At 35.9% G+C, this 25,484-nt stretch overlaps 2 protein-coding genes across 4 annotated transcripts in view; one reads left to right on the top strand and one right to left on the bottom strand.

The window, feature by feature from the left end:
• The first annotated feature begins 269 nt into the window (after positions 1-269).
• On the top strand, positions 270-10,741 carry LOC105341253 (pecanex-like protein 4). The gene is made up of 10 exons (XM_066086768.1): positions 270-424; positions 586-1,344; positions 1,940-2,116; positions 2,228-2,754; positions 3,307-3,443; positions 4,434-4,908; positions 5,229-6,347; positions 6,434-6,554; positions 7,321-7,507; positions 8,014-10,741. The coding sequence occupies exons 2-10, from the start codon at positions 650-652 to the stop codon at positions 8,263-8,265; spliced, it is 3,690 nt and encodes a 1,229-aa protein (XP_065942840.1). The 5' UTR covers positions 270-424; positions 586-649; the 3' UTR covers positions 8,266-10,741.
• A 515-nt stretch (positions 10,742-11,256) lies between these two features.
• LOC105341251 (polypeptide N-acetylgalactosaminyltransferase) overlaps positions 11,257-25,484 on the bottom strand; it is a 21,444-nt gene continuing 7,216 nt past the window's right edge. For 2 of the 3 annotated variants that reach the window (XM_034468801.2, XM_034468799.2), the window contains exons 2-15: positions 23,019-23,326; positions 20,138-20,236; positions 19,826-19,893; positions 19,330-19,517; positions 18,684-18,771; positions 18,337-18,424; positions 16,996-17,099; positions 16,615-16,741; positions 16,410-16,502; positions 16,094-16,177; positions 15,659-15,785; positions 15,492-15,506; positions 14,574-14,693; positions 11,257-14,252 (exon numbers count right to left, since the gene is read on the bottom strand). In XM_034468801.2, coding sequence (XP_034324692.2) covers positions 14,094-14,252; positions 14,574-14,693; positions 15,492-15,506; positions 15,659-15,785; positions 16,094-16,177; positions 16,410-16,502; positions 16,615-16,741; positions 16,996-17,099; positions 18,337-18,424; positions 18,684-18,771; positions 19,330-19,517; positions 19,826-19,893; positions 20,138-20,236; positions 23,019-23,326 — 1,668 coding nt within the window. In that variant the 3' untranslated portion in view covers positions 11,257-14,093. The remainder of the gene's footprint in view (positions 14,253-14,573; positions 14,694-15,491; positions 15,507-15,658; positions 15,786-16,093; positions 16,178-16,409; positions 16,503-16,614; positions 16,742-16,995; positions 17,100-18,336; positions 18,425-18,683; positions 18,772-19,329; positions 19,518-19,825; positions 19,894-20,137; positions 20,237-23,018; positions 23,327-25,484) is intronic. The other variant, XM_034468800.2, reaches the window with a different exon arrangement.

Here is a 25,484-nt window from a genome sequence, read left to right as displayed (position 1 = left end):
TTTATTTTCTGAAATAATGATTTCACAACAAAACGTATAATTCAATCCCCAAAATGTGTTTCTTTTGTTGTTCGAAACTACGGAGAATTAAATTGCATTTCCTTTGTCAAGATGTTATTTCTAAGATTGGATGATCTCAAATGTAGTATTTTTAGCAAGGTTAATTATAAGTGTATTTTAGTCTTGAGTATCATATTTTTTTTTAAATACCAATAACAAAAAACATATATATTTATGACCCGTTCACATATACCGGAAACATAAATACCAGACCTTTCGATTTCCTCTTTTAGTTTTCATTTTATCGGAATGTTGAAATTATCAACATTTTCATTCAAAGAGCGAATATGTGATATGATGTTATTGTTAACAGTGACAGGATGTTAAATTTAAGAACATCTTGTAACTTTACTTGTTTATAAAGGTAATTGCCCCTTAATATATTTCTATAAAGATCTGGAAGTCGATAACATTCTTTAAAGTGTTCGTTTCCAATGAAAACAAATGTTTTTTGATCTATCTATTAAAAAATATATTATGTTAACGGATCTGCCTTCTGTTATTTGATTTTCTATTTTTTTTCAGATGTAACAATGGAGTTGACAACACTCATAGAATCCAGCGTGACCTGATCTAAGAAAACAGCAGTATGGGGACAGGGATTCCTCTACTGAATGATTATAAGCAGGAATTCTTTGCCAAGAGGTTTCCCCAGACCATCCTAGGGGGACCCAAACTTCGCCTTGGCTATGATGCACCTGTGTATGTTTATATTAATCAGCTTATCCTGTTTATCATTCCTTTTATTCTTGGAGGACTTGTGACATTACTCGTAGAATTGGATACCATCAGTGATGTCGTAGGTGTGATTCTTTATGGGTCTCTGGTCCTTGCCTTTGTCTTGGCTGCCAACATCATATCTACCATTGTACAGGAAAAATGTACATCAGATCTGACATACCCCACCAAAAAGAACCTCTTCGCCGAGGAAGATGAGATTGATTTTGTGTCATGCTGCGGAGTGGAAACGTATGAATTTGTTATACCCAGGAAAAAGTTTATTGCCAATATCATCATTCATGCTGTTTTATCTGGGTGTATGTGTGGACTTTCCCTTTGGTATCTCTTGCCCACCACACTGAATGCACTGTATAGTAGCAGTACGGGAGCCACTGTGGTTATTTTTGTTTTTGGCTGGTTCACTGTACTGGTGGCTCAGTATCCTCTCACAGTGGCAGCCCCTCCAGAGCCTGCCACCTACAGGACAATGGACAGATGGGAGTTATCTCCCTTGACCAGGCCATTTTATGTTCTAGTCTTCTGTATGTTTGATCTTTTATACAGGTAGGTTAAAAAGGTTATTTAATGAAACAGATTTTTTATATTAAGTATTTCCTCATTAGGCCACACCAATATAATCATTGGACCCCACACACTCATATTTAGTTAAAACTATATAAATAACATTATTGATTTCCCGCATCCAGGAAATTCTGTGCTGTTTTCTGTTCTATTTCTGCTTTATTCTTGCATTTTTGATAGTTTTAATTCATAAATCAGAAACAAGTAGAAAAAATAACTGTTCACTCAAATTTATTTATGTACCTCCTAAAAATTTTTGCTACAAAAAGGAATACATGTAATATTAATGTTTATTTGCTCACCAGCTCAAAACCCTTTTCACTGAATGTCCGACAAACAAGAAATTATATTGACGTGGCCTTAGATATAATTATTTTGTTATGAACATTAATTTTGGAGGAAAAAACCTATAGAATAAACTTTTGAATATAAAAATATTGTGAATTTAATACAGGTATATATTCTTATTTTTATCAAAATAACTAATTGAACTCACCTATTATGGTTTATAGATAACAGAATGCTCTCAGAACTTGTTTGCACTTTGTGGCTGAGTTTGATGTTGTTTCTGTTGCAGATACCACAGCCAAGCTACTTTCTCCACCACAAACCAGGCCCTTCACATTCTGTTTGTGGTTCTGCCTGTGTTATGGACTGGTGGCTTCCTCCCTCCAGTTGACTGTTTCTTCTTGTGGCTGGGGGAACAGGTACACATCCACCTGTTGGGAGGATCTCCGATGGCCTCTGATCTCAGGTAAATTAGGTCTCAGGTACCAGTACGTTTCATAACCATCATTGCTTCCGGTGAACACCTGAGGGGATTTTTGTTGCAGTTGATTGATATATTTACTGTTGATTATTACAGACTTGGGGTCCTATTACTACTTTCTGTGGGTGTGTACTTTGCTGCCTATTTCATGCCCTCCTGTCTGGCCACCGTCCTTGTGTCAGCTCTGTTTGGTTATCTTCTCAGCATTGACCTTGGAGGTCTGGTCAACCAAATTATCCACACCTGTAGAAGCAGAAACAAGGTGTCTGATGACCAGGGAGTCATTGCTATGGACATGAGGATCAAAGGGTTTCTATGGAGATGGGGTGTGTTGGAGTTTTTGTACCATTTTATAATGCTGGCTGTTGTGGGGGTTACAGCAGGTTTACTAAACATGAACTCACATACAATCAGTGGGGATGTGTGGAGAATTCTTGGTTATGTGATTATCGGATTCTGTGTTTTGGAGAAAATTTTGAGAGATCTTCAGAATGTGTACATATTTTTCGGATTGTTGAGGAACTGGCTGTTTCCCAAATCCAGTCATCTAGGTAAAATTTTCCTGGACACAAGGAAGACGCTGAAACCCCTGGGAGTGGTCCGGAGGATCATTGTTAACTGGGGTAAAGTTCAGCCTCTTGTTTAGATGTGTTGTTATAATACATGTATATCAATTATTCAAACATCAAATCTGAGAAATTTTATTGTGTATTTCATTAGACTATCAAATTATTGAAACATTTTTTTTGCAAAATACATGTAATGAGTTGTTATACAAAAATTAAAAACACATTATTTTAACTAAAATTTGTCCCATAAGTATAAAAACAATTACCTGTACTTTCAAATATACCAATTGAACACTTGTAAGTCTATTTAATGATTGTCCCAGTTTTATTATACTGTTAGTACCATATATCTGTTTTTTTGCATGTCACAAAATTTGGGATAATGGGGAAAATATTTAGCATTTTTTGATTTGCGTCAGTCATTTTTCGCTATTTTAAAAGTGTCTTATAGAAAATAATACAGGATATAATTTCTGCATATTCAATATTTTGCAATTTGAAAGGGAATGCTAAAAAAGCGAAAATTAGATCATCGCAATAATTATTGGATATATTTTATTTTAATGTATATTGTGTAAATTAGTCATGTTTCTGTTCTCTTTACAGTGGCTCCACTGACCATGTTGGGGTACGCCTCTCTGCTGGTGACCACCAGTGACCCTGCCTCTGTATCTGTCACCACCGCCCTCAGCACCGCCACCTCTGTGTGGTACCTGTTCGGTGTGGTGCGAGTATTCAGGGCAGTAAGTTTTCTTTACTGTTATATTTGATATAGGTTCATGACTGATACAGTTCTGTTGAACCTCAGTTATCCAGATGCCAGGTATCCAGATGCCAGGTACATGTAATCAGATGCTTCATCCAAAGATTTTGATCCATTGTTTTGTCTTGTTTATGAGGAATTCAATGTTGAAACACCAAACAATCTCTTTCTGCCATAAAAAGCAATTTTCTTTATATTTATTAACCTAAACAAGAGTTTTTAAGTAGTTGCTGACTGTATGCAGTTTTCCTGAGAGAGAACATATATATGAACATATATAGACATATTGCCTGCTGTTCAATACTTTTGAATGTTAAGTATCATAACATTTGGTCTATATGCACAGTATCTACAAATCAATAATTCATCAGTTTGACTCTGAAAATTTGATGAGAATTTAAAACCATATTCAATAATTTGAATCCACTTTACACTGAACCTATTCTTGCATGAAATGATGAAAATTTGTTCAGATAAAATGTGTATGAGAGTACAAATTAAAATGATAAGGAAATCACTTTCAAGAGTGAAATTAAATCTGTACAAGATATACAATATAATGTCTATCTCCAAGCTGTGATTTTACCAATTAAGTTATTGTAGATAAATATCAATACAATGTATTATATATAAAGTCACAACGGCAAAACCAATCTTGTTTTCCTTATTTAAAGAGAGATAACAACAGTATGCTTCGATGTTAACTGTACCCAAAACCATTACCTTTGTAACATAGGTAATCTTAAAGGAAAAAGATTTCCAGACAATTAAGACACTGAGACAAATTTGATAGGAACCAAAGCATCTGGATAAATGAGGATCCACTGTTTTGATTTAATGTCAACAAGAATAAAGAACTATTTTATGAAAATTTCATTTTGGACAAGTACCAGTACAATGCATAGGGGTACATGAGTTTCAAACAATCAGTGATACATGAAACTTAAGCACTTATTTAAAACTGTTGTAGATTTGGCAGAATACAGTGACAAGTCTGTTGGAGCTCTCCATCACGCATATCGTCCTGGTTACCACGATGTCAACCTCTGACCTCATCCTCTTCCCCATCCTGTCCTTTGTGATTGGCCTGTGTCTGGACCGCACCATTCAGTTCCTTAATAAGCTCTACTTCTGTGTGACTGTGTTGATCACATCCTGGACAGACAAGAAACAGCGGCGTGGATCCACGGCGGCATTGATTGGAGTGTCCGTATTTCTGTTCCCCCTGGTCCTCCTCATGGTTTCGCTGGCCTCAGTTTTATCTGCACCACTTCTCCCGTTGTTTACACTTCCTCTTTTTGTCATGGGGTTTCCCCGCCCCAACAAGTTCTGGCCTGAGAATGTTGGCGCCTCTGCCAATGTTAACCCGGACACCATGTTCTACAAACAGCTGGCCCCCGTCCTAAGTGGAACCCTCGGATCGGCCTTCGCTGATGGAAGATTAGGTAGGCACTTTTCTTGCTCTATTGTTGATGCCTTTTCTGGAAGCTAAGTTTTCTCTATTTTTCCATAATTGTAACACTTTTGACACACCAGTATGTTTTCTAGAGAGAGTTTGGTTTATGATATAATCGTCTTATTCATACAGTGACTTATTATTGTTGATACCGTAAAAATGATATAAACAAAATAAGTTTCTTAAAATTCTTTGAGTAAGAAAATACACAGTAGTTGCAAAAGATCAAAACGTTTGTCTTGCAGTGTACTGTAAATATTGCATTTGGCAAAGGTCCTTTTTTAGAATAGTTTTAATTCGTGATTTCAGGTGAAGCATTTGTGGGTAACCATTACCTGCTACGGTTCCAGGATCGCCTGGTGTGGATCATGGTTTTGGAGCGGGGAGCGGGCTACTGCACGGTCAGTATAAAGGGGCTGGAACTCCAGGAGACCTCGTGTCACACAGCTGAGGCAGCTCGCCTGGACGACATCTTCGAGGAGGCATTCCCTGAGAAGCTTGGCTGTTCCCTCAACCAGTATCCATTGCACACGCTGGCGCTGGTGGACATAGAACCAGTCAAAACTTACTCAGATGCACGTAATGTCTTAACTGGAATTATAGACCAGCCAGGAAGCTTCGATATTGTGATGTCGTCATTCATAAAAAGTCTGGTGTGGGTCCTGCTGCATCGTGTGAATCAGCTCAAAATTAAAGAGAAGAAGAGAAATCTGGAAAATGCAAGCAAGGGAGCAGGAAGTGAAAATAATAACAATTTATCAGGGAGAATCTCAAAAGCTTCTCTTCATCATAATGATAGAGCTGTGATAGCCATGGAGACCTATGCAGGAAGACCATCATCTTCAAAGCAAAATAAAATGAACTCTTCTTGGGGTTCCCTTGGAAGCTTTACAGACAGTATTTTCTCTGAGGATGAGTTTACAGACAGAAAGAAAACTAACGCCACAAAACAGGAACCAAAGAAGGCAAAGACTCCAACCTTTGGAGCACCCGCTAAAACAGTCAGCAAGTTTGATGATGAGATTGAAGACCTCATGAATGATTTTGAATTAGGGCTTCCAGCCTTGGATGTAAAGAAAAAGACACCAAATGTTGGGGCTGTCTCAAAATTTGACAGCAAAAAGACAAGCAATGGAATATTTAAGCCAATGACTAATCTAGCAGGTTCCCCTGACTTTAAGTGTTCGCATTCTGTGCATATAAGTCTGCCCCAGAAATGGCGGGAACTGCCCCTTGAACCTTCTCAGGTCTCAAGATACATGGGGAAATTCCCCAGGGAGTGGTTCAAGCATGTCCTAGGGACATTAGACTGGTCAGGAGTGAAGGGTCCCATTAATCAAGTGAAGGAGGAGGTTGCCAATGATGACGTTTTGACAAACTGCTACTCTCAGCTTGTCATGGCCTGCTACTCCATATTTGATACAAATTGTAAGTGAATTGTGCTTTAAAAACAAAAATGTTATTAATTGCTTCGTTTTATGAGTGAAAATCGTCTGAAACTCTTCTTTTTACAGCTTCAGTGGGAGGTGCCAATACTTTGTACAAATTTTACAATGGTGATCTCCCTTGGAATGCCATGTTGGATTGGTTGTCGGAAGACAAGGAGTTGTACAAACTAGTCTTGAAGTCCTACAGGTAAGTTATAGACAAATTAGTCCCTAAAGACTATTCAGGGAAGTTATACACATATTAATCCTAAATTATTATAGTAAGATATAGACAAGCTAGTTCTGGCAAGGAGTTGTACAAGCTAGTCCTAGAAGCCTATAGGTAAGATATAGACAAGCTAGTTCTGGCAAGGAATTGTACAAGCTAGTCCTAGAAGCCTATAGGTAAGATATAGACAAGCTAGTTCTGGCAAGGAATTGTACAAGCTAGTCCTAGAAGCCTATAGGTAAGATATAGACAAGCTAGTTCTGGCAAGGAATTGTACAAGCTAGTCCTAGAAGCCTATAGGTAAGATAGAGACAAGCTAGTCCTAGCAAGAGGTTTTACAGGCTAGTCAATAAGGCATTTAATGTAAGTTATAGACAAAATGGTTCTAAAGAACAATAGGTAAGTTATAGACATATTAGTCTTGAAGGCATATAGGAAAACTATAGACAAATTAGTCTTAAAGGCCAACAGCTAACATTGTAACCAAACTAGTCCTAAAGGTCTCTAGGTACTGGTAACTAATGAGGAAAAAACACTGAAGACTGTATCATCAGTAACTTTATAGTCATAGTAGATATAAATGTATGTTTCACAAAAAGTACTAAATGTTTACAATTACCGGGTATTAAATGATTTGGAGTAAGTAATGGTGATACAGTTCACAGATTACAAAGTTAAATTCCAACATACATTGTAACATATTACAAGGGATGATGCAGTGAGCTGTATGTTGTTGTCTTTGTAGGTACGGGTTTAAGATGATGTTGGACCAGGTCCTGATGGGGGAAGCCACCACCCCCGCCGAGTTTGAGGAGTACCTGACGGAGTTTGACCGGGACTGGTACATTGGTCTGGAGAAGGAGGAGGAATGGAAAACCTCTGTCCTCAACTCTGTCCCCAATCTCTTCTCTCTGGGTCACAACAAGGCACAGGTAATATTTACAGTGTCCCAAATTCTCTTATCCAAGAAGCTACATGTACGGATTTAATTGTTCATTTCACTTGCAAGTAGATTTGATTATTTAAATACCCTTAAACGTGTATCTTGGAAAATAGCCAATTTTAATAATAAGCTGGTTTTGAAAATTAGCCTCTAATAGTACCTGTAAATAATCTGTAACTGTAATAATCTGTCTTGAAAAATATGCTAGATATTTAAAATCCTTGCCTCCTGATTGGTCTTATGTAATATACAAGTAATTCTAAGCTAGAAAATACAAATAGGAATCATACAAGGAAATACTAGTTCATTATCTATGTCAATTAATACCAATATTCATTAGAAAAAAAATTGCAGTACAATTAAATACATATACTGGTAGTTTCAGGTATACATGTAGTATATACAATTCCATAAAGAATAAGTCATAGGGAATATATACAATTTAAGTCATTCAATTCCGACTTGGTCTGACACTTGCCTGATCTTGTTTTGTAGGGGACGTACAGCAGTCGACTGCTGACCCTGCAGGAGGAGATGGTGTATATCGGCCGACTGAACAGCGAGGCGGTGAAGGGGCAGTGGGCCAACCTCAGTCTGGAGCTGCTCTACTTCACCAACGACGATGAGGAGAGATACAGCATCCAAGCCCACCCCACCATCCTCCGCAACCTCACTGTGCAGGCTGCGGACCCACCCCTGGGCTACCCCATCTTCTCCTCTCACCCAATCAGCATTCCCACAGTCTGACCTTGTGTGTAACTTATTTTATCTGTACCCACCTAGTGTGTAACATAAACTTACCCACCAAATGGCATTTTTGATAAGCTGAATGATGCTTTTAGATGGTAACTGTTAGGACATGGTGCACGTCTTGCCCCTTTCATCTGCTAAGCTCTTGTATCAGACCCACTATTATTAAACCCGCCCCCTTATTATTCCCCTTGTGCCATTATTATTGACCCACCCTATTTTAATCTATCCAGGCCTTCTTTATGAACAATCCTTATGACTGTTACTCAGTAATTTTCCCTCACCCATCTTAGCTCTGTTTCTATGGTTACCACATTGCAGAAGCTTATGAGATTTTCTTGACTGAAAGTATTGTCCCTCTCTTTGCAATACAGAGAATGTCAGGGTTTCAAGTGCTAGCAGATATTGTGGTGTTACAGTTTGAGAACAATATGTGATTATCTACAGTTCTTAATACATGTATTTGGTGTTCAATTCTTAATCTTGGGTGCTCTCTGTGTAATCCTTGTTTTTATTTATCGTTTTTTTTTTGAGAAAATTTCTCTTAAAGAGTTTTGTGACAAATGCTGTACTCAAAGCAACATCGGTAACTGTAGAAATGCTGGTAATATTTATTGTACCGTAATAATATTTTTATTATGAAGAATTAATTGATGCAGTCTCTGTTTGTGTTGAGTACACAACAAAGTATTTTACGGGTTAAGAATGGTTTACTTCTTGATGTTAATTTTGTTCATTCTGCATTGTTGGATATACATGTGTGTAGAATTCACAATATTTTTAGTAAAAGAGTAAAAAAAAGGCTAACCTTTGTCCATGATGTTGGTTCTGGCATTTATTCGTTAAGCTCTTTAAATAAATGGAGATTGGTTACAGCAGGAAATAAATTCAAAATGTCTGTGCAAAATAAATTTATTTTTTTAATTTTGTTGCATTATTACAGGGACTTGGACACGATTTGAGATCAAAAATTTTATTTTTATTTTTATTTATAAAATAGTTAACTGGTGCATTTTAAATGATTGACCAAAATATTGAATGTGAAAGTCAATTTACAAGTGAGATACAGAGGTAAGAATTGGTTGTTATGTAAACAAAGCTCGAGTCTTATAGTTGTTTACAAAAATGTAATGAAGAGAATTACCATTTCGTAGACAAAATGACATGTAAAAAAACAATTTAAGCTAACTCAAAATCTTTGTAAATACTAATATCAACAAAAGAAAGGTACATTTGATTGAAACTTACACCAATACAACACGTATGTAAAAAATGACAATATTCGAGCTTTGTTTACAAAACAAAGAATTATGAATTCTGTATCTCACTTACAACTTGATGTTTAACTTTCAAATTTTGACATAGCATTATAAACTTTTATATTTATCAGTATAAACATTGAAAATGGAAAAATAAAATTTGAAAATTTTAAGTCAAATCGTGTTCAAGTCCCTTTAAAGGGAGATAATTCATGTGATATATTTTTAGTGTTGTACATATCTACAGGTACATGTTCTTATTTTTATACCAAGTATTTTCAGTCTGTGACCAAAGTAGACTATTTTTTGTATTGTTCTGAGATTACGCGTCACAAATTATGTAACAATCATCTTGCATAGAGAAATATTTGTTGACTCTATGTCAGGGTAAACGTCCACAGAATCTGATTTTTGTGTCAATCATATACTGCGCACGTAAATGCATCTTTGTTAGTTAAGAAATAATTCATATAAAGAGATATTAGGAAAGAAAGCAATCAACGTTTATGTATACTCAGTATTTGTATAATTTTTCGATTTTCCCTGATCAGAAATAAAGCAGGTTAATGAAAGCACGCTCTGTACTGACCGCGTGCTTCAAACAGACCATATTTCCGTCTCCTCTCTGTTTAGACCAGTCATAGTGGGCATCAGGTTCTGGAGAGATCTAGTTGATACTTATCATTCACCAATGACGGTTTTATACCTGATTTTATTTATAATTTCATTTATTTTATAAACATTTTATTTTTTGTTTCCGTCCATGTAGATTTTACCTTTAATTTTAAGTAGTTTTACACACACACACACTATTACAGATTGATTTTTACTGCAAAATGAACAGAAGTTGATTTCAATCAACAAAAACAATTCTTTTATTGTTAATATGCTCTTATAATAAAATTTATGTACGACATAGATTTGATATTTGATCCTCTGTTGAATCCTTTGAAGCTACTGCATGATCTGAATCCATTTTTTGTTAATTTATTTTTAAGTTATTTGTCACTGGTGAGGGTATTGCACGAGATTTTCCTTAGATTACACAAATCTTTTTCAGTGTCTATCCAACTTTACCGCCTGCAGCTAAGCCCTGCCCACTTTTGTGTGACATTAGCTCTGATATTTGTTGTGTTTTCAATTCTCAATATACAAATGATGTATAAAGATCTGTGCTTATTCTAGCTGTGTCAAAATAAATATCTGTTTTTTAACTTGCGACTTTTGTTTTGTTTTGGGTTTGATATTCTATTTCTACAGCATTGTATGTGTTAGTGCAATGATTATCAATAAGTATATTTAATAATGCTAAAAGAATTTGTGTAAAAGCCACTAGATAAAAAAGATTACTATGGTATTCAATTTTTTCAACTTTGAGGCATCTACCACACTCCCCTCCGCCATCTTGACTACACTAAAAATCACTTTCGCTAACTATAGTGAAGAAAATGCATGCAGATAAAGTTGTCTTTTACCCTTTACATTATATATATTGGGTCACATACAATATCTTCAATATCCTTATATTAATTACATATATGTCTTCCATAAAATCTTGCAGTCTATTCCATTCAACATAAAGATATCTCTAACTACACAGTTATACCCTAGGATGAGTGTGCAGAATACGGGTATGTAGGTTGTATAGAGAGATTGTATACGACCTTAAAAATGATAAAGTTCCCAGTGATTCCGTAAATGTTAATGAAAAAAAAACAAGACAGAGAGGTAGGATGGAAGCTGAGCTTTAATATGATAACAAGAACAGAACCAGTTATCGTTAACTACAGGAACCTTAACCCGCGCTACACCAAACGTCGTCTTTGATTTCAATCTCATCCCTAACTACAGGAACGTAACCCGCGCTACACCAAACGTCGTCTTTGATTTCAATCTCATCCCTAACTACAGGACCGTCGTCTTTGATTTCAATCTCATCCCTAACTACAGGACCGTAACCCGCGCTACACCAAACGTCGTCTTTGATTTCAATCTCATCCCTAACTACAGGACCGTAACCTGCTCTACACCAAACGTCGTCTTTGATTTCAGTCGAGATCATCGTTATTACAGAAATCTATAAATCAGGTAAAGCTTCATTTGTAAATTTTGTCTACGATGGAGTAAATGCAACAAAATATACATTCTTATAAAACAGATCTTGTGACTTCGATTTGCCCACTCACTGGGTGTATATCTATTATAACAACAATACATGTGTATTCATATAACGAAACAATCGTTTAAATTACAATCACTGTATGGTAATATGCTGAACAATAAAACTATTGTGTACAAATCACAAATAATGCCGATAAGAAAAAAATCATTTGAAAAACAAATATATCCTCTATATATATATAATATATATATAATACATATGTCATAAAACTATACAATCAAATGAATCACATTTTTTATCCATGTGTAGTTTATCAGATACTAAAACCATCACACAAAATTCAACGATGACCTAAAGAATATCAATGATATGAAATCACACTTTAATTTCAACAAAATAAGTAAAATCCATCAACAGATTGAATAAAGCCTCTGGAAGATCAGGAATTGATTGAAGCAGATTGTGAGAGGAAGATCAGTGTGGAGGAACTGCCATGTGCAGGTAATGCTTCGTAACGGCCACCATCACAGTGGATATTTAATATAATTTATGTAGAGGCCAGGAACCCCCTTTTTGTATTCAAGGTCTACATCAAACGTCATAACACTTGCAGTTTAATTACAAACCACTAATTTAATTCTTGCAATATGTATCTGGGGAAAAGTTTGAAAGCTTGGGAGTTTAAAAAAGTCAACAATAAAGAGAGGATGTCCTATGGCGTTACTGAGGGCTGAACCTCAATGTGGAAGACTGGCGGGTAGTGGTGGAGATGTGGACTGTGGCAGGCCGCCACAACCAAATATGGTGAGTGTAGCACAAGCCACAGCCAAATGTGGTTAGTGGTAGCACAAGCCACAGCCAAATTTGGTGAGTGGTAGCACAAGCCACCATATGCAAGCCACAGTCAAACATGTTGTGTGGTAGCATAAGCCACAGCAAAATATAGCATGTGATAGCACATACCATAGTCAAATGTAGCAGAAATAAAAGCATCATTGCAGGCCAAGCTTTGACCTTGGTGGGTTGTTGGACAGTTCATGAGGTGGTAGATTTACCGGTCCGTACACCAGGTAAAGTCCTGACTAACAACGATGAATAGTGGGCCAGCACTAGTGCTATCCTACAGATATTGTCATGGAACAAAAGCACACTCTGTGGCAGGCTCACAGCAAATAGGCAGGGTGATAATATTTTAAGTACAAAAATAAAATCAGAATTTTTGATGATTTGGCACAAAATGGTAACCTATGGGGACATAATTGTGTACATGTATGTATTCAATTTATAATGATGTTCATAAACTAAAACTAAACAATAATTACCAATACACATTTTTTTCACAATATTAAACAAACCTGTAAAAACAGCAGTGTAGATTTAACAAATATTCCATGCAAATGAAATTTGGCATAATGTATGGCAAGTAGAGACAGGTCTACCCTATACATGTACTAACTAGAATTTTTTTCTTGCAGTGAATTTTGAATTTAAACACTAAGAAATGTTTAGACCTTTTTTTTTGCCTGAGGTGCATTCTAAGCTCATCAATGCATGGCAAAGGATAAGACATACACATCAGATACCACATTGTGTTAGCTATTAATCTTACCATAATTCAATGCAAACATTACTAAACATGATATGGGATTGACAAAGGTTTTCAACAATACAGTTATTTCTATGATTTTACAAAAAAAGAATGTGAATGTGTTAACCTGACATTAACTGTAAGTGTTACCCTGAATTACCCTTGAATGTGTGATATACATGTCGTAATCGGTTTACAATCGGTGAACTTAAGACAAATAAAGCAGATATCTGTTAAGATACACATTTGATAGACATTGGAAGACCCCAAGCCTCAGCTCAGTACCAGAATAAAGCTTGATAATCCAAGAACCGTAAGTCTACCAAACAAGAACTTGGAGCAGCAGGGTCAAAGTTTGCAGAAAATATGGAATTCAAAGACTGAATGAAAACATCAGAATTCAGCCTAGATCTAAAAAAGAGATCACACGGCCATTAACATAATGGTAAAGCACTAAATGTAAACTTCTTATGAAAAACAATGCTTGTACTCACATACACAAAAACTGACAACCCTCATTACACACAATGGAATGATTTAAAAAAAGAAAAACTAACAATCATTAGGACTTTGAGCCATATACAAATCATTAAAAAATAATTACGTAAATAATTCAGCTTGATACAAAGTGTGAAAAAAAAAATTAGCACACCAATCTCTCATCATAAATTAAACTATAAACATCTCAAATCACCCCAACAACACACACACATAGATCATGTCCAATCAACAGAGCCATAACAGAAAGAATCAGCCATCAGGGCCGTGTCCAATCAGCCGACAGGGCCGTGTCCAATGTCTGATTGTCAACTAGTGATAACAGATGACTAGATTGTTGGCGATTGGTCGGCTGGAGTTACCCCCCTTTGCTGACGGCGAAGCTCCACTTCTGTGTGGGTGATCCCTCCTGACACGCGTTGACGATCAGTCCCTTCATCTGCACTTCCTGGCTGTCCAGACACAGGTCGTAGTTATGAGACTTCAACATGGTGTCCCTGCTAGTTCTCTGCCACATCTAACAACATCAGAGCATCAGTTTCATAGTCTTTGTCAGTCGGAGAGTGTGAAAGGCAGTATGGCCTACAGAGTTTACTGGGGTTACATCAAGATTTTTTTAACACTAATTTTTGTGGATTTCGTTGTTTAGACAATATATAATCCACAAGTTTAAAGTTTCATTAAAATAAGTTGTAACAAAATATTTTAATATTTTTCAGATTAATCAATTGATAAATATTCTCACTTAATGATTTTTTCTCAGATTGATCAAGCATTGAATATTCTCACATAAAAGAAGGGAGTGGTTCTCAGTGTGACCAATTCTAGAAATACTCACCTGAAGCGTGTTGCCCTCCTGACATTGGAATAGTTTCACCACAGTTCCTGGCATGCTTCCAGTCAAGGTCACACAAAGGTCAAGATGACGAATAAAGCCCTCCTTTGTCAGAGAAAACTCCTAAAGAACAAAGAATTTTATAATGAACTCAACATCCTGGTTCATGCAGTTTCAAAGAGTAGCGTAAATTTCTACTTTTCATGACATTTTTCACTAACCATTTTTGTAAAGATAGCAAAGGCAAATACCAAAATTGTTAGTGTCGGAAAAGGTATTTTATTAAATATCAATTGTTAATTTCCACTTCCAAAAATGCCAATACAGCAAAAAAAAACTAGAATATTAATAAGATATCATAATATGTATTCATATCTGATAGAAGCTGGCAAACACAGCTACCAGTATATTTCTTTCCAGCAAATAAAATATATGTACATCAATTGTTCAAAAAACTTCCATAATAGTGCTTCATCACTTAGCACTCAGACTTAAGCCTCGGTAAGCACGATGTGGGGCTACTTCAAGCACAAAGGGCAGATCCCTACACCTACAAAGGGATCAGTTTAGGAGAGAAATTGATAAAGAAAAGCAACTAAAGAAGTTATCTACTGTGTGTTTGAATTGAAATCTCTTTTATTACATAACACTAAAATTCAAAGAATGTGAAATTTAATCTCAGTCTGGGAGGTGAGAATATACTAGCATTGCAAAAAAATAACAATAATTCAAAAACTTATTTTCATCTTGAAATAGCCCCATTAATAATGCTTTAATATTCAATTCAAAGAACAAAGAAAGTTCTGATTGCAGTAATTAATATTGTGTGTCACAGCTATTTCACACAGCAGGGTTAACAGAGGCACAACAATCAGAGAGGATTATATGTGATGCTTTCAGTAGCAGCAGCAAGAGCATTACCTGGTTCTCGTTCACCTAGAGTAAAAATTGTCATTGAAGAACAGTCCAAAAATTCATCTTTATTTCCATGAGTATCGGTATATATATCATGGAAAGTTTATTACATCAACTTTCATTAACATCAATGTAACAGGGTCTACACAAAAATAGGAACTGTAGTATTTTACCTGATTCCCACCAGCAAAGTGACAGGGGAAGATCCCTAGAATACCGTCCGCAAAGTTGCCCAGGGTGTCCATACAGTTATTGTCCTGCTGTATGCTACCGAAGGCCTGATCCTGGTGTCCAGGCACCCTACAAAGTAAATCTTTGTCTTAATCTGTGTTTAGCATATACCAGTATTGAGTTCTCTTCATACTAGAGCATTACCATTGATGATATATTACTCCTTAATTGTTTAGCCTATAGCCTAAATGAATATTGAGATTCCCTTATGTTACAACATTGTCATTAATTACAATTTACTCCTTGATTAGCCTTTACAAATTTCTTCTTTTACCATTGATTATAAAATGATCATTTCTTTACATTTTGACGATGAATAAAAAGACCAATTAACTTATCTTATTTTCAAATATGATGGAATGCAACAAGCCACTTACTTAAGCTCAGGGTAAACATGTTCAAGGAACCATTTAAATGGTTTACAGCTTAATCTTTTCCTTAGATCCATTCTCTCTGAAATACTGCAAACCACAAGGTTTTGATCAGCTGCAGGATTCATTCCACATAGAAAAGTTTTGTCTTTACATTCATTTACACAATATAAATCAGGGACACATCTAATTGCAGTATTCCATGATTCCAGCAAAGTAATATTGGACCAGATCATATAATTTCCATGAAATTTCAAGCAAAATTGTAACAAGTTGTTCAAATTATGTGAATAAAGCTTTTGAAAGATAGAAAAAAACTAACTCTCCAAAGTTGACCATTTTAGCAGATGGAACAGCTGCGTAGTAAAACTCCTTGTAGTTATCCATCCAAACCTCAGCCGCTCGCCTGGTGTTGCTGCAAAAAAGGTCAGGGGTCAAATCAGGTTCACGCCAAGTAAGGGGTCGATAAGTGATTGTTTGAAAACAAAACAGGACCTTTAAGGATTACTTTAAACACATGTACTTACCGAGCGAACACATTGCCGCTGCCCCCTGGGAATGTATATGGATGCTGCTTCCTGAACACGTGACCTACACGACTACAGGGGATGATTTCTAGAGATCCATGGCACTGCCACACTCTGAATGATATCTCTGTCAACAAAATATTTCACAACATTATAATCTTAATATGCTCGTAAGGATCTTTCTGCAAACAAAATATTTCACAACCCTATTAAATAACATATCATGATTTATGGCACTGCCACACTCTACATGATCTTTCTGTCAGCAAATTATTTCAAAGTGTTATAATCCTGTACCCTTTGTTCACTTCTAGAGATCTAAGACTACACTTACCTAGGTTTTAGAGATCTGGGTCTATAGAGATCTGGGTCTAGACTTACCAAGGTTTTCTCCTCCCCATACGTCCATGTTTCTGTCGTATTTTCCAAGTTCTTCAAACCATTTTTTCTCAATGCTGAACAGTCCACCAGCAATCATTGGTGTTCTGAAACAGATAAATATCATGATAAATTGTAATAAAAACAATTTTCATGGATTGTGGGTTTTTTTTGGTTATTCGTGGGGATGTAATTTTGTGGATCGTAAGTTTTCAGTTTTCCTAGGAAATCTAAATCTTCTTTACTTAGTTTTCATCGAGGATGTAAATTTGTGGGTAAGGGCTACACACAAATACTAGTACAACAAAAATTGAGCCACAATGAATTCCAATGCCATTAACATATTAACAATATGCATATCTATGTAGTCAGAATAAAAGCAAATATGAAGATTGTATAATCATGATATGTAAAAGTATTTTCCTAATTCACTTAAATCTTAAGACATTATTCATGAGCATTTCCATATCAAACCATCATCAAATGACCTACAAATCAGCATACGGAAACATGGATAGACAAAGAGTGAACTTTTGATATTTATTTAACAAACTGACACTCAGACATTGGTGTTGCTTGCTTTTTCTCTGCTCAACAACTGTACATCATTGCATCCTACATGTACCTATAATCTTGCATTATCAAATGTCATTAGATTTACCGGTATTTGGTTATCTACAAACGTTAAGCATTGATCAACCAGTGTTTATTACAACAAACATGCACACAAGCTATCATTCCATATCAGGCTTAAAATTCCAAGGGAAGTAATGACTACCTCACTATTGCCATCTAATGACAAAATCAGCCATTAACAAGCATTACGACTGCAGTGAACAGCCTTATCTGCCCACAGAGCAACAAATATAGAATATTAAGAACCGCTCTGCCATAAATGAGCAGTTTCCGTCCATGAATGTCCAGACGGGGGGTCCCTCCTCTCTTTAATGCTGCCTCTGTCAAACATGACATGCTATTTACACCTGCATTAAGTGCTGGTGTCGTTTATATAAGTATCTCTACTAACCAAAAGAAACCTTTCAATGTACCTTCAATGAAACAGGTTAGTAGCAATACATTGGTATTTATCATTATTCTGTAGACTGTAAAGCTCTCAGCACAGACTTTTTGAATACAAGTTAACTCTGCAAAACTTACAGGTCTCGTTAAAACTTCCATGCATACAACACCATTGTTCAGTAACCGATACTTCTGTTTGTCAGTCCACCTTCATTTCAAACAGCTTGTTTTGCATCAAAATTATACATTGTCAGTGACTTTTATGGTAAATCTTTTCTAGTCTACATTCAATGCTAGGGACCTTCTCCAGTGTCAATCACTCACCTGATTGGCTGGATTGGATTTCCTGCTCGCTTATTTCTCTCCTCAGGTGTCATGTAGTCCCACTTAAAAACCAAGTTCCAATCAAACCCTACAGATGATTCAAGACAATAAATAAACACGACACAAACACCAAAGCAGTAAGACTCTACACATAAAGATTATAGGGCTGAAATACTGTAAATGAAAAACTGCACTTAACAACATATAAAAAATTTGACAAAATAGGTTAAAGAAACCAGCATGTTTCTTTTAATTGTAGGAATGATTAAAATCAATAGTAACTTGAAAGTTCAAATCTGTTCCCTCCATTACATATATTTATATATTAACAATCAAGAGACACTCACCCCCCTTGAGATCAGCTGAGGCACCAATATACTCAAAGTTATCCATGTTGATTACATCAATAATGGGACTCACAACTCGAGTCCTGTCCTGTAATTAAAACAATGAATTAGTATACTGCATTTCATCATCATAAAAGAAAATTCATCATCTATAAAACTACTGTAGATTCCTAATTAAATGCAAGAAATTAATTAATTTTCGTGTAAACTCTTGAGAGGCAAAACCTTCGAAGATTTTAAAATCTTGCTTTTATATTTTAGACAGTTTTGAACTATAGGAAGTTCTAACAAAAAATTGGTGATTGCTATTTTATATTTTGTGATTTGATACAAAACAGTGGAATTATAGCATGAAGTACTCGCGTAAAATAAGGAATTGACAGTATATACCATCCTAAATTTCAATTAATCTGAGCAAGTGTTATGTACCGGTAGTTGATATTCATGATGTAGGACTAACAGGTTGCTCAATATTTCTCATTATTTTTACACAGTTGTTTTAGCAGGTAGTATTTATCTTGATTCAGTTTAATATGGTTTTGTCAACAAACAAAAAATACAATTTCACCTCTATTTCATCTTACAATTTCTTTAAAGAAAACATCAAGAAACAGATCCCACCCCTTCCGTCCCCACAGAACCTTACCCCCTTGATGCGGTCCAGGAGGGGCTCTAACCAGCCGACGTTACACTCGCAGTGACTGTCAAGAAAGGTGAGAATTGGGGCTCGGGCAGCGTCCGCCCCCTTCACTCGGGACCTCATCAGACCCTCCCGCTTGTCGTTACGAAGGATCTTCACCCTTTTAATGACAGCTAGCTCCTGACCATCAGAGGCTGTAGAACAACGGTATAAACACTAAGTTTGTTACTATACACACCATCAATGTAAATTAAAACCAGCTTAGAGTATATAACCAACAATTTATCTCAGGTTTGTCTTAAATAAAAGATTTTACTTCAAACTCTTATAATAGAATGTGGTGATTTTTAAATCACTGGTATTATACAAAGTGCAATATAGATACATTATATATGTATAATTCATATCCCCATTTTACTTTAAACATGGAAATCCCTCTCATGTTAGTAATCCCATGTGACCTTGACCCCTCCTCCCACACCCAATACCAAGTGTTACTCACGGTCATCACTGAAATCATCCACCAGGATTATCTCTGTTATCAGATGTTTGGGACTTCTGGAGAACACACTGTCAATGAAAACAAAGGCTTCTTTACACTTCAGGTCCAGTCATATACAGGTATCTTTACTTTGTATCATAAAATTATGTCTGTCATTAAAATTCCTCACAGTTCAGCAGCACTCAGGAAGTCTTATCTAATGTGGAAAATTCTCAGCAAATCAATTAATGACATACTGGTATTAACAGTCAATTTATACCAATAATGACCTTGACCTTTAGTCAAAAGCACGGATGGGAGTAAAAAAATTACCTGACAATTGTGCGTAGAAGGGTGGACCGCGCCTCGTTATGGAATGTGATGATGACACTGGTAGGGTCAAGGTTACTATCATGTTGCTCCTCTCGGCATCTGTCAAAATCAAAACAGTGTCGTAATTAAAATAGCATCTTAATGATAAATGTCAGCTCACACAACACACAAACTTAAATACATTCAACAAAATTAAAATTTATTTAAAATAGTTGAAGATACATGATCTGTCACTAGAAGACAAACTAGAAATTTGTGTTCTATTATATATTAATGAGAAAAGTGAAGTGTTCTAGAGGGGTCATAAAATATCTCCTTACAAACAGTGACGGCAAGTAATTGGTAGCTATATCTAATGATACAAAAACACATTAAGCATATCATTTCCACTGTAATTGGTACCAAACCATTATCATGAAATAAAAGTGCTAATATGCACAGGGCACGCTAGCAAAACCTGTTATCTGATACGATGATGAGGGTCTACCATCCCAGAGCTGAAGAAATAAAATCAGTCTATAATCATCTGTAACATACAGGTACCCCTATCTAGAGGAATATCAAGTTATAATATAATGTCTGACCCCCCCCCCCCCCTCCCAAAAAAAAAAGCACCATGGAGAAAGGACTAGAAAAATTGCTTTCATTCTACTACCAACATCCTAGACAGAATTAACGCACATTGAGACCTTTATCTTCCTGTGTTTGCATGTGATTTAATGATGTCAAATTCCTCATTGATATTCATAGGATAAAAATTGATGGATATAAAATGCAAAAATAGATTTAATGTCTTATTTGTCATTCATTTCCGCTAGTGCACTTTACTAATGAGCCAACGTATTGATGTGGTGCTGTTGATATAAAATATGGTTTGAGGAGCCGGAGGGGGGATAGTAAATTTCTCTCTACTGAGTTGTAGAGGGATATTCTAATTCGTTATGGAAACTTCCAGAACCTAAAAATAATAAATATTGGTACAGACAAACAATGGAGAATGAATTCATTTCAATACCAATTCCCTGTTATCAGTTAATATTGTACAACTATAAACTCGAACAGACTGTTGACAAACAGCTGCAGAGAGGCTAGACGGACAACAAATTACCGATCAGATCTAACTCATGATTTAATATGATATTTTTGGCCATAAACTTTTACTGTAATGTAACGTGTATAATTATACGCACTCGTGTATAATACACACCCCCCCAAGTTGACCAAAAAATGGCGAAAAAACAGCAGGTCCTATGTATAACACGCACCCAAAAAATTGTAAAATCAACGGCCACCATTTCCCCCAAAAATATCTATGTTTCATAATAATTTTATAATCCATGCGCATTTTCTTCAATTTTGTGATCGGAACATTTCACAGCGATGAAAATCGACAGCTGCCCTTTTTCCAAATAACTATCGATGTTTAATGATAATTAGTAACAAAACTCCAAAAATCTAAGCTTTAACATCAATAAATATTTCCCTATATTTTTATACAGAGCTCTTCATCTTAAGGAGATTGATATCGTCTAGAAATGGCCACAACCATCCAACTCCCTTAACACTATGTAATGATTGTACATCTGATTGTGTGCAATTGTATCATCTATCATACCGCAACGAAAACTTTTATTATCACTCAAAAGACACTAAACAATTTAAGAGGGAAATTTGATGGCATAGAATTTGTTTGTTATTTGATTGTAATCAAAAGACAATTGAGACAAGGTGTCAGAGTTATTGCTATGAATCTGCACAGATCTGTCGTGGATTTTATAAATGGGCGCAGATCAATCACGGCTATAAAAGACGCTAGTGTCTTCAGTAATTATCAGCAGTATCGTTAGATTATGAGACTCTAAACATAAATATTAACACATTGTCAAAACCAAATTATGACAAATTACTGTTTTTAGGGAGGGTAATTAACAGGCACAGGTATTTTAACCACAACCAAGTCTAATTAAATACATCGCAAATCAAGCTTGTATAGTTAATGTTTGTTGGTACTTCTGTTCCTCTGTAACAACCATTAGGGATTTCATTTCATGGCCAGAGTAAACTACAAATAACTCTAAATCATGCCTTACAATTTAAAAATGTTTAATGAAATGTGTTTCCATGAATCATGTGATTCACATATTTTTTTTACCTTGAAGTTCAAATTACAACTGATGCCTCTCATAGTAAACAATTAATATCAATACTTGTGCATCTGTCAGTAGAAGTGATCCTAAATCTAATGATTGATATTGGTGCAAGAGTTGGGTTTATGATCTATGTGTACAAAAACATGATCTTTGTGTACTGTACAAGCAATTACTGGGTACATGATCTTTGGATACGAGACCTTTCCTGTCTTATATTGTGTACAGGATCTTTCTGTACAAGAAAATGGGTCGTATATTGTGTATGAGTTTTATTTGTACTACATGTACTACTGAGTGTCTGAAAGGGGCATGGTCAAGATTTTATCTTTCTAATTTTATTGTTTACAATGCTTTAAGCATGCATTCCTAACGATTGACCAAAATTTGAAAGTCAGTCCTCACCTGAGCTATGTTTACATGACAAAAAATTGTGAGCTCTGAATCTCACTTATAACTTTACAACTGAGTGAACTGACACTCAAATTTTGGTTGACTGTTGTATATCTGACTAATAACTCACTGTGCATTCTCTGTATCTGTTGTATAACTAACTGATAACTCACTGTGCATTCTGTGTATCTGTTGCATGACTAACTGATAACTCACTGTGCATTCTGTGTATTTGTTGTATGACTAACTGATAACTCACTGTGCATTCTGTGTATTTGTTGTATGACTAACTGATAACTCACTGTGCATTCTGTGTATCTGTTGTATGACTGATAACTCACTGTGCATTTCTTGTATCCGGTACATGGCGATTACTTTTAGTATTGTCGCTGGCCAACTGGTTGAACTTATTTCTATTATAGCAGTCCTGGCCCGCACTACAGCGCTTCTTGTCGATGTACCCTTTTTCGTCAAATTCTTCCCAAGGAATGTCTCCCGCCTCCTCATCGGGCTCCTCCTTCCGTACTTCCTGTTGGTGCTCTGCCTTTTTGGGGATTCGTTTTGGAATTGCCTGTTCCTCCTGTTGCTCAGGAACAACCATTTCCCTGACTGCATCTCCATAGTGATTGGGTGATCCATTGCCGTCAACCTAAAATAAAACATTTGTCAAGTTACATCATTGTTTCAAAAGGCTGCTACCTAATTTATCTGTTAGCAATCATTGTAATCAATATCATATGGTGTCAAAATTGACAATTTTCCCTTCAAAGTCAATAAAAAAACATCTTCTAGTCTTGTAACAACAATCTTAATCATTATATGATGTAATATCTCGATTATTATCTTCATGTTATCAATATTATATGTTGTCAAATTTGAAAACATTTTCTCCAAGTCCATAAAAAACATCTTTTACTATTATCATATAACTAATTTTAAACAATCTTAAGTATGATTTGATATCTCAATCATTATCTTTATGTTACCAACTTCATGTGTTGTCAAAATTGACACAAATTTTACTTCAAATTCGACCAAAAAAAAAAGATCTTTTAATCTTGTAATTATAAAAAACAAACTTTAAAGTTTTAAACAATCTTAAGTATGATCTGACATCTTGATCATTATCTTTATGCAAATTATTCACATTTTCAGTAGCTTCTCAATTTCATAAAAATCGAACCCATGAAGTAAGCATGAGATCATACTGTTTTCCAAAAACAAAAATACTCCAATATTGTCAATCTATACAAGCTGTACAGAATTTCTTAGGCACTCAATGCTTGTTTATGTGAACATAACAATGATAAAAAAATTGCATAAACTGTGACCATGATAAACAAAAAAACCCCAAGGGGTATATTTATAGGGTTGTGTGGTCAGTGGTCTTAGACCTATGAATAAAGAATATGACGGAGGACCAGTGTCTGTCCGTGCTCCCGGGGATCCGCCGCTCCAGGCACCGTGAGGGGCAATGCTGGGGAGACTCCAGGGTGACAGGTTTATGGTCACTCACACAAAGTTTGGTAAATTCTCTCTCAACTCCTGGATTCAACTGACCTGCGACCACGTAATATGCATAAAATCTTGACAGAGATGTGACCAAGCCACACATCTGAATATTGTTCATGCTGGTTATGATCTTATGACCTCTTTTATCATGGCGTAATACCTCTTCACAATTCCAGTACTAACCACATTTCTACCTAAAAAAGATATTTATCATTGGGGGAAGGATTTAATAATTTCGCAAAAGAACTTTCTGCGTTGTTTTAATTTTTTCTTACAAAATTTCATGCATTAAATCTTCGACTAGACTGTTATGATGTATGAAACAAGGCAGTAATGTTAATACATGTAATATAAAACATAGCATTTTGATTAATAGTTTAGATGGGTTGTAAGTAACCATGTTAGTTCAAATGAAAAGTACATTAGTTATTGTTCTTTTGTATTTCTCACTTAATAGTAAGAAATATTAAATTGAAAAAATTGCTGTAATATATTACATTTAACTTTTTGATTTTAGGAAAAAAGGGTCCTTTATTTTGGTCAGACCCAGGTGACACTGTAGAGAACTGTTTAACATAATCTTTATCTACCTCCACTGACCCACACTTTACAGACATCTGATAAAATGTCACCATTGCTAAGATTTTGTGAATCAAGACCAAAGATAACCATCAACAAACCATCAGCAAAGTATAAATGTAATTCTTAAAACTAAGTAAAACCCTCCATTCTCTTCATTACACTAAAAAAAAACCTTAGATCAAACTACCGGTACTTGAAAATTTGAGCACTGGACTACCAGTACCAGTACTTCAGACTGATTATTATCAATAAGCATTATATACCTTAATGAGTATACCGGTACTTGAATTGCTGGTTTGTGGGGAATTGTCGACAGTGAATACAACAAGTCTAACATTGAACCATTTAGTGATATACATGATTTGTAGAACAAGATCTGGAATTGTCCTTGTGGTGACCCCTGCCATCTGTGGAGGAGTTGAAATGTTTGTTCTGACTGTGTGTTTTTTCCCTGACCCAGGCTGTATGGGTGTGGGCCTTCCCTGACCCTGGCTGTGTGGGTGTGAGACTTTCCTGACGCTGGCTCTGTTGGTGTGGGTCTTCCCTGACCCTGACTGTGTGGATGTGTGTCTTCCCTGACCCTGGCTGTATGGGTGTGGGTCTTCCCTGACCCTGGCTGTGTGTCTTCCCTGACCCTGGTTGTGTGGGTGTGGGACTTCCCTGACCCTGGCTGTGTGTCTTTCCTGACCCTGGCTGTATGGGTGTGGGTCTTC

This window comes from Magallana gigas, chromosome 6, assembly GCF_963853765.1.
Source record: "Magallana gigas chromosome 6, xbMagGiga1.1, whole genome shotgun sequence".
Lineage (NCBI taxonomy): Eukaryota > Metazoa > Mollusca > Bivalvia > Ostreida > Ostreidae > Magallana > Magallana gigas.
Note: the sequence above shows the minus strand (reverse complement) of the source record. Positions and strands in the feature narration are given on the sequence as shown.

Bases quoted from the DNA above. Each gene is read 5' to 3' on its own strand.
- LOC105341253 (XM_066086768.1), top strand. From the start codon at position 650: ATGGGGACAGGGATTCCTCTACTGAATGATTATAAGCAGGAATTCTTT. The intron at 1,345-1,939 runs GTAGGTTAAAAA...TTTCTGTTGCAG, and splicing joins ATGTTTGATCTTTTATACAG to ATACCACAGCCAAGCTACTT. The intron at 3,444-4,433 runs GTAAGTTTTCTT...AAACTGTTGTAG, and splicing joins TGGTGCGAGTATTCAGGGCA to ATTTGGCAGAATACAGTGAC.